At 32.2% G+C, this 10,148-nt stretch overlaps 1 protein-coding gene across 1 annotated transcript; it reads left to right on the top strand.

Moving 5' to 3' along the window:
• Window positions 1-2,828: 2,828 nt before the first annotated feature.
• On the top strand, window positions 2,829-8,728 carry LOC147283853 (putative polygalacturonase At3g15720). Its single transcript, XM_086245603.1, has 10 exons — window positions 2,829-2,837; window positions 4,033-4,155; window positions 4,535-4,678; window positions 5,045-5,188; window positions 5,935-5,964; window positions 6,288-6,495; window positions 6,622-6,703; window positions 7,402-7,510; window positions 7,594-7,710; window positions 8,498-8,728. The coding sequence occupies exons 1-10, from the start codon at window positions 2,829-2,831 to the stop codon at window positions 8,726-8,728; spliced, it is 1,197 nt and encodes a 398-aa protein (XP_086101729.1).
• Window positions 8,729-10,148: the final 1,420 nt, after the last annotated feature.

The raw sequence follows: 10,148 nt of genomic DNA, 5'->3' as shown, positions 1-10,148 counted from the left end.
ATTTAATTATTTAATTTTTAAAGATTTATTAGTTTTTTTGGTTGATGTGGTTATTTTTAAAAGTCATGTCAACGCTTAGTGGTGAGGTCCGCATGTGCCACATCAACAATCCTCGACGAAAAATGTAATGGAGGTATGAAATTGACACGAAATGGAAGTTAAGATATATTTATGCAACTTTTTTAAAGGCCAAAGTACATTTTTAGTCCATGTACTTTAACGAAATTTCCACTTTGGTTCCCGTTCTTTTAATTTTGGCAATTTTAGTCTCGTACTTTCATTACGTTTGCAATTAAGTCCAAACTATTAACTTCGTTTATTTTTTAAACGTAAATATGACGTGACAGCGCATATGAATAAGTATTTTAGACATTTCATGATTAATACGGTTTAAGAAAAAAATTTAAATAAAATATAATTAAGAAAGAAAGAAAAGACACAAAATTAAATAATTAAGAAAAAAAAAAAGTCATATGTCCAAATGTGATTAGGCAAAGTCACCCGGTTAAATGAGTTCCACTCATACGTTATTTAAAATATCCAAAATATCTCTGTTACGTCATATTTTCATCAATAATTTAAACCTAATTAATGATTTGGACTCAATTGCAAACTTAATGAAAGTACTGAACTGAAATTTCCAAAAATGAAAGAACGAGACCAAAGTGAAATTTTGGTTAAAGTACAGGGACCAAGAGTACACTTTGGCCTTTTTTTTACTTGGGTTACTAGCTAGAAAATGAGGTATAATATATTGAGATTGACGTGTAATTATGGGTGGTAAACTCACACAAGCCTTAAATAATTTTCCCGGCCTAGGTGGCCTGTATCAGTGCAATTTTCCCTTAAATGAAAACATATCCTATTAAAAAAATGAATAAATAAATAAATGACAACATATATATACATGAGAACGTGTGAGGAGAGCGTAGTACTATATAAAATAGAGGCTAACTCACTAATGTGATAAAAGATTGGGTTTGTATCACATGATAAGACTATATAACACCAAAATATAACCATAGAAGAAATAAAGGCTTAAGACTTAGAATTTAAAACATAAAAATAAGAAAAACTAAAGCATGCTCATTTGCAAGAATAGCTTAATTCATCGATCAGTTGCTCACACACAAATTATAATTTTAATTACCCAAAAATGAACTTAATTTATATGAACTCAAAAGTAGTCAAAACCATCTTATACAACATTGGATATATTCAATCATATCCCTAGGGAAACCATTGCAATTATCTAGGGCAACCTTAATTTAGCATATATATATGTACAGTAAATGGAAATTATGGAACCTGACTTCACTTTGGCATATTTGGTTTAGTTCACTACTCGTCGTAGAAGTTGTCAACAAACTTGCCCTTGATCCATTTGAAACTGTTGCGAAACGAGGACTTGAGCTTACCTTCCATAGAATACATGTTATAGGTTGCCACCCTCTTCCTTCTCTCCACCTCTGGATTATTGCCTGCAGAGGCAGTGCTGGATAACCCATCTACCGGCTTGCTGCCGGCCGGAGGACCATTGAAGCTGTACGATTTCGTCCGGTCCTCCAAGCCGAACCGCACCTCCGTGTAGGCCGTTGAGTGGTACCCGGAAAACGATTTGCTTTTCTCCATCACAAAACCTGCTCAAGTAGATTATGGAGACCTTACAAAGACCTTTCACTTCCAAATTTATATATGTCATATGTGGGTTAGAAACTCATACTATATATATAGTAATTAACCCAACAAACTAATTAAGTGCGGTGTGCATGGGATATATATGACATGCTTTAGTTTGATGATTCAACAATTGAATTATTGGGACTTGTGGGCAGGCCAAAATATATGCGTTTGGATATGGTGGGGGACAATAATTCTGATCGTCGATCAATTGCTTGGATAATATATACAAGGAATATGTTATATATGCTATATGATCATTTTTGAGGAATCAGCAGCTTAAGAGAGTGATGATTTTGTGGTCACCTTTAAGTATGGCATATCATTATCAGAGTATTACTATACATATCAAATCTTTTCCCAACACTTAACATATGGGCCTACATATATATCTCATAATATCATGAATCTCATTTTATGCAAAAGAGTACGAAAAATATCGAGAAAATGTTAGTGTCTCGATGGCTACTATTATTGATCATAATCCTTTCATTCAATGTGTCCCACGTGTTATATTATAATTAACTAAAATTAATATGTCTGGTTGTATTTATTATTAAATTAACTATAGTATATTATGTTATAGAATAATGCTATACTTACCACATTTCTTATACCACATTCTTATACCATCTCACGTGTCATTACTTTATTGGAATTAAGAACTTTGTAAGCAAAATGGTTCTCTCAAAATTAACGAGTTCAAGGACCTATGTTGTTTCAAGTTAATATTAATTATTTTTCTAATCAAAACTTTAGATACTAAATCCTAAACAACGTTGTTTTAGCCATGAATTAAAATAATACAGAAATATAAGTACACACATGATATTTCTTGTGAGTAAGCATATAATTGAGGATAATTACTGTAAAATTTTGCTTGATGCTTATACTCTCATACAAGAAATTTTTTAAAAGTGACCGAAATATCATGTGGCATGTTAATGAGGTGCTACTAATTTATTCAAATTATAACATATGTATAATTATTAATATTTAAACCCTAAATTCTAAATAATACTCTTAAATATATATTGCACATGAATTATAAAAAAGTTTTTCCACCCATATTTCTCTCTCTCTCTCTCTCTCACAAATTTTTTTTTTTTTTTTTTACCGCTTCCTCCTCTTCTACATTTACTAATTAAATGACGAAAGTAATTATACACAACAAAGTAAAAAATTTTCTTAGTGGAGAAGTTAGGTGACACCATAGTTGGAGTAGGTACTATCATACTATGCTTTGATCATTGATATGAATAATCATCAGAGAGCACAGGTGACCTACATAGTGGTGGACCTGGTTCTTCTGTTCAATAAGATAAGCCACTACTGATTTTTCATTCGGGTATCAATTAGTGGTGGAGCCCGGCCAACTAGTGAGGTTTTTTTTTTTTTTTTTTGTGAATCCAACAAGTGAGGTTGTGGGCCTTGTGGCCTAGTGGGAGCTAGAACCTACCAGACTGAAGATTGTATCGTTGAGGGTTGGTACTCTTCCTTTTTTTCTTTTTAAGTTTTTAACAATTCTAGTATATATAGTCTTAATGGCTACAAAGTTATAGTTTACAATAGTATTTTCAGGTTAATTATTAGACTCATCCCCCCTCTATCAGGTTCTAAAATTAAGCACTGTTTTACATTTTTTTTTTTTTTTTAAATTTGGGATGAGAGATTCGAACTTGGGAACTCTCCCAAAATTAATTATTAAACTCATTCCTTCTCTATCACGTACTAAATACTCCAATATAAGAGAGTTCCAAAGTTTGAATCCCCCACCCCAAATAAAATAATTGCTTGTTAAACTTTCACTCCAGCATCATGATTCATGAACTCCATCATTTACTAAATTTATATATATGGAAAAGAAAATCAATGAGGGAAATTTAGTTTACAGAAATACTAATGGAAATCTAGGTCATTATATAATTTCTTGAATAAATTGTAGACTAGATTACAATTTAAGACTAGTCCCTAAATTTGATATCCAGAGTCGTTATTTATATGATAAACATTAATATGTATTGCAAGAAAAATCTCAATCCCAATATCAGTAAATGGAAATGAAGTTATTATAATAGGCAAAGTCTCCAAAATGTCTATGTATAAAAAGGGACAAAAGTTTATGGCGTTATAGAATAAGTGGGTTGAAAATTCGACCAAGCTAGCATTAGTTCTTAGAATATAACAATGGTGAGGCCATAGATACACCACTGATAATGCACTACTATTGCTGCTAAATGCTCCATCTGTGTGCATGTCTATCGTCATAATTCACATTATTCACGTACTAAATAGCTTTTTTTTTTTTTTTTTTTTTTTTTTTTTCTAATTTACTTTTTTTGATACGTGCAGAACCTACTGGTCGGCCTTGTAATATTTACTGTTGTCTCATCTAGTTTACACAGTGCCTGTTGCCAAACTTTCAACGTAAGTGATTATGGTGCAATAGGTGATGGTGGAAAAGATGACTCTCAGGTAATTAATATCTGAAAAAATGATCAATATATAATCCATGTAAGTTTGAGAAATTGTCTGATTTGATTGTAATACCGATACATACATAGTGTTATTAATCTACGAATTATAATATGGATAAATGACAAATTTATATTTTTGATATACATGTGTTGTAACATAAGGGGATTAATAATACTACCTAGCTAACGATGTTACAGTGGCACAAAAAAAAATTACTCCAATTAATAGTTTTTGTATTGGTATTCACACAGGCTTTATTAGCTTTTTTTGCGCACACGTGCAAAGAATAAGAAAATATTATAAGTATTTGACCAGAGGTTGATTAACCATATAGATAATTTTTCGTGTGTGTGTGTTTTTTTTGGGTACTTTTTAGGCTTTCTTAAAAGCGTGGGAAGCTTTATGTGGAGCAACTAGCGTTCAAGGCCTTCCAACCCTTATCATACCTTCAAACGCTACGTTTTTGTTGCAACCAGTGGTATTCCAGGGTCCTTGCAAGTCCCAAAGTGTTCATCTCCAAGTAAAATGTCTAATTCAATTCTAATTAGTTAGATAAATGACTACATAAGTGCATGTTACACTTGCAAATGATATCATATACTGTAATATGTTTTTGTTTATCAAATGATGTACATTGCAGTGTTTCTTTTATTTAAATTTGGGTGGTTCACTCTTGAAATTTATTTTATTTCTAACAAGTAAATTAAATATTTATATGCGACATATTATGTGATAAAAAATTTAATAATTCTAATATTATTGTGAATAAATATATGGTTGCAGAATTCCGGAGACAAAAAATATTGAGTCTCATTCAGATTGCAAGACAAATCATGACATATATACTATAATTTCTTGCATGCCTCTTTCCCACCCATTTTTGCAGGTTTTGGGGAATATTGTTGCCCCTATGAGTATTGATGCATGGAAAAATTGCACAAGTACATGGGTGGCATTTGATCAAGTGGATAATCTCATAATTGATGGATCGGGACAAATTGACGGTCATGGTTCAGACTGGTGGAAAAGAGTAATTTTCAACACTATTGTTTTTTTTTTTTTTGTTGAGATATAACCTGTAATATAATCAAGGAGTAAAATTTTTCTTTTCTTCTCCAAACTAATATTTCACATTGTCATATTTTGTAATAATGAATAGTTATAAGGGATATTCTAATACTATGTGACAAAGCAAATTTGTAATAATAACTATAAGGGATATTCTAATATTCTAAACCCTAAATTGAGGTAAAGTTGTCTACCAAATTTTTTTTTGAGGTAAAATAGTAATGAAACAGTCAACGGGTTATAATTCTAGACTTTAGTAAAAGAGTTTCATGGATGCTAGTTTTAATTGACTCATATGGGTATGGAAATTTTCAAGAGTTGTGGATATCCATTTTTTAAGAAAAGAAAGCAAAACACTTTGAAATTAATTGGAATATTCAACACAAAAATAATTGATAATAAGTGAAGAGACTCAACTCCTTAAAAATTCTAATTTTCTAATTAAATGTGAAACAACATAACATATTCATATTGTAAAGTACGTAGTTTAATGATCTAAATGGCCTGTTCTTTAATTAAAGTCTTTACAAACATAAAAAGACAATGATGTTTGGTGTTCTTCTTACACGCATATGCGTATCTGTATGTTTATTTACACCTCAACCCTTTTGTTTCTATTACTTTTTTTATTTTCTAGAATGGTTTTGTTCCTATCACTTCAATATATATTAACAATCTTATTTGAAATTATTTTATTTTATTTTTCAGATGGACAATGGCAAATGCAAGCGGCCAAAGGTATCTAAAACACTAACTCGATCTCTTTAATATTCAACTAGCATTTGGATTTATGCTATACAAATAGGAAATTAAGGACTTCAATTAATTATATTTTGAGAACAATGCTTGGCTGTGTAGTTGCAAAGAGTCATTTCTCGTTACAAGTCATTACATATTAAGACATTTTGTTGACTTATGAAGGAATTCATCCTCAAGAAGAAAAAAATAATAATAATAATGCACAAGTTGCAACATTAAAAATATCAAAAAATTGGATGTCATAAATGTCAATTGTAATATTGTGATATCTGAATGGTTGACCACTGGTGGTGTGCATGCAGGCTCTATACATCAACAGATGCAATGGTCTTCAACTAAGTGGGCTTACACATCTCAATAGCCCAATGAGTCATATCGCTATAAACGATTGCCATGGTGTAACTTTGTTCAATCTACAAATAATCGCACCTGAAGACAGTCCCAACACTGATGGAATTGATATATGCAGTTCATCCAACATTACTATTCGTGACTCTTTCATTGGAACTGGTAAAATTACATTACTATATCTGTTATTTGTTTTATCATTATTAATATTTGGTAATCTTTTTTTTTTTTTTTTCTGTAAAGTATTTGCTAATCTTATAATTCATTTTTTTAAAATTATATATATAGGTGACGACTGCATTGCTATCAATTATGGCACCTCCTATGTCAACATTACAAATGTTGCATGTGGACCGGGTCATGGAATCAGGTGAATTAAATGCCTCATTACCTTTACATAGTAAATATCTAGATTCTCTACTTTTTTTTTTTTGCTTTATGTTTGACTTTTAATTTTTGCCATATATTATTATTCAAGGATAACAACAAATAAAATGGATCGATAGCACTTTTGAGTATGAATAAGATAATATTCACTGTTGGATCTATATATTATATGGATTTGACCAAATATAACGGGATATGATTTGTGGGACTCAATTCGCATTGTAATTCAATGATCGAAGCTACCTATTTTCTTATGAAATCTATTTTTCGTAATATATGTGTATACATAGACAAACTTATATACTATTCTCTAAAGCGATTAACACATTTTTCTTTGCAAATTTACTTCATCGATCAATTGGCAAAAATCCGAGTGATCAACAAATGAGAATTTGCACGCTTCATTACTTTGATCGGTGCCAATTTTTCTCCATTTTTAATCACTTTTCTAACATTGTTTAATACTACAGAATTTCAGAGTGTTTAGATATTATGTTTTAACTCACATATTTTGGATTTATACTACCAAGTGATTGATGTCCAAAGTATTTACTTGCAAGTTAACCGTTTTGGAGACCAATTATAAATATGCATAGATAAATGTCTAAATATATGATTTATGTCCATGGGCTTCTAATATTTTTTATTTTTTTTTTCTTTTGTGATATTTGCATTCTTTAGTGTGGGAAGCTTAGGAAAAACTGCACAATATGAGACAGTGGAGGAAGTATATGTGCGCAATTGTAGCTTCAATGGAACTCAAAATGGAGTGAGAATAAAGACAAAGCCAGTAATTACGACGTCACAACCAACTAATTACGTCATTAATTATTGAATTTCCTTTAATTGATATCCTTCACGCACGTTTAACAGGATGGAAGAGGATTTGCTGGGAAGATATCCTTTGAGCATATCACACTTATAGAAACTCACAACCCTATTATCATCGATCAAAATTATTTTGCTCGTGGAAGTGATTGCAAAAATACGGTAACTAATTTTTCTAATATAATATATGCTTCAATATTTTTTTTGGTCGAAATATTTATATAGGGACTTTCCAATGAGGGATCTCTCATTTAACACTAAATGAGGGATCCCCATATGAGACCTACACGGATCGTTTTGTGTCGATTCAAATGTTCATTTTTTATATCTCTATTGATAGATCATCCTTATAAAAAATCAGCTAAATCGAAAATCATTTGCCTATCTAACTTTGATCAAACAAATGGACGATTTCATCGAAAATATGTGGTTCGTCTATTTGTTTGATTATAGTTAGATAGACAAATGATTTTCGATTTGGCTGATTTTTTGCAGAGATAATTTATCAATGGAAATGTAAAAAATAGACGATTCAGATCAACACAAAATGACCCATGTGAGCCCCATAAGGGAATCCATCATTTAACATTAAATGATGGATCCCTTATTGAAAGGGGACTATATATATATATATATTTCCATCTATCTATGAAATGAGTTAGTTTAAAAAATAATGAAACTTTTGAAAACTATCCTTTTTTTTCTTTTAGACTTCAACTCTCTATATTTTGAAGTAGTGATTGAGTTCTCATCGAATAGTACTCAACATTTTTCGAAGAGTGCTTGAAATTTGACACTATGTTGAGTAGTAGAAGAGGTGGATTCGAGCACTACTCAAGGGTTATTTTTCCAAAACTAAAAAGAAAAAAAAAATGGTAAATGTCTCTAAAGGGCATAAATATTGAGTAATATTTTAATGAGTGTTTTACAACTTTGATGTTATATTTAGATGAAGGGAGTAGAGATCAGCAATATCACGTATTATAATATCCAAGGAACTTCCACTGTTGAGGAAGCTATTAAGTTGGATTGTTGCAATATCGGTTGCACCAACATTGTGATGGACCACATCAAAATTACTTCCTCCATTGATGGAAAGACAACTCGTGCATTGTGTAACAGGGCCAATGGAACTGAAATGGCTACTTCACCTGCGGTTCCTTGTCTGTCAAGAAATTGACTAAGAGTACATGTTATATTCAATACTCATTGATGTATTTGTTATCATAAGCTTACTACACCTTGTCCTTGTTATTGTCGTGTTCTACTTCTCTACATAATAAAGAATAATCAGTTTGTGATTGATCAATTTAGAGATCTTGTTCTTGTTACTTTGAATATATAAGATGGTTTCTTTATATATTTCTAAAATATTTTGAGAAAGGTACAACCTTCTCAAACTTTTTTTTAAGAAGAAACAAGTAAATTTTACTAAGGTTAAGATAGGTTACAAGATATACATATTGAATACAATTCGATCATAAGCCATGTAGGGTCATCTTCTAACCAAAAGAACATACCACGTTCCTTCAACACAAAGCAAGAAATCCTATATTATGGGCTGATAAACAAAAACTTGGAGATTGGCTAGAGCCAACAATTATATATCTAGCCTCCTTCGCCCACTGATTAACCATTAAGCACGACTAAAGTGATAGAATTAGAGCATCCAACCCAAAACCAATTGGCAATGGGTGGAGAGGCCCAAGACTTATAAGCACATATGTTAAGATCTAGTTTTCCGATGTGGGACATTGCTCCACATTACTCTCAACACGCCCCCGCACGTGTGGCGAGATTTTTGAGCCTTACACGTGAACAAATTGTATTGGGTGACGTGGGAGCACGTGTGACCGTTGGGCCTTACACGCGGATAACCTGGCTCTGATACCATGATAGGAAAGCTATGGTAGCCATGAAAATGAAACAGAGATGTTGCAGAGAAAAAGAGAAAATGGAAGAGAGAGAATCAAGAAATGCTCTGTTACTTAACTGTTTATGTAAATGTTACAACTTACTGATTCGAGAAGCTACTACAGACTTGTCTTATATACTGTGATGTATTACTCACGTGTATATTGTGCTACTGCTATATAGCTGTATATTGTGCTACTGCTATACAGCTGGATAAGCTACTAACAATGTAACTGACTTACAACAGAACCATTGACCATCATTGACCAACTACTTAATAGTCTATCCCTTACAGTCCCCCTCAATCGCAGGCATAGCAGGAGAGCTAAGCATGAGATTGGCACGCATCATTCGAAGCAGAGGAGAAGGTAAGGCCTTGGTTAAGATGTCTGCAAGTTGCTCAGAGCTTGAAACAAACTCCAGCTTAAGATCTCCTCTTGTGACCCGTTCTCTGACAAAGTGGTAGTCTATTTCAATGTGCTTTGCTCTTGAGTGAAAAATTGGGTTGGAGGACAAGGCTATTGCAGAAAGATTATCACAGTGAAGAAGGGGAGGAGAGGCAAGATAAACATGTAAATCACATAAAAGCTGTCTAAGCCAAGCCAATTCAGCAGCTGTAATGGCCATTGCTCGATACTCAGCTTCTGTAGATGACCTGGACACTGTTGGCTGCCTTTTGGAACACC

Source organism: Dryas octopetala, chromosome 5 (genome assembly GCF_963921425.1).
Source record: "Dryas octopetala chromosome 5, drDryOcto1.1, whole genome shotgun sequence".
In the NCBI taxonomy this organism is placed as follows: Eukaryota; Viridiplantae; Streptophyta; class Magnoliopsida; order Rosales; family Rosaceae; genus Dryas; species Dryas octopetala.
Note: the sequence above shows the minus strand (reverse complement) of the source record. Positions and strands in the feature narration are given on the sequence as shown.

Excerpts from the sequence above, each read along its gene's own strand:
- LOC147283853 (XM_086245603.1), top strand. Across the intron at positions 4,679-5,044 it reads CCCAAAGTGTTCATCTCCAA|GTTTTGGGGAATATTGTTGC; the intron begins GTAAAATGTCTA and ends CCATTTTTGCAG. Across the intron at positions 5,965-6,287 it reads GCAAATGCAAGCGGCCAAAG|GCTCTATACATCAACAGATG; the intron begins GTATCTAAAACA and ends GTGTGCATGCAG.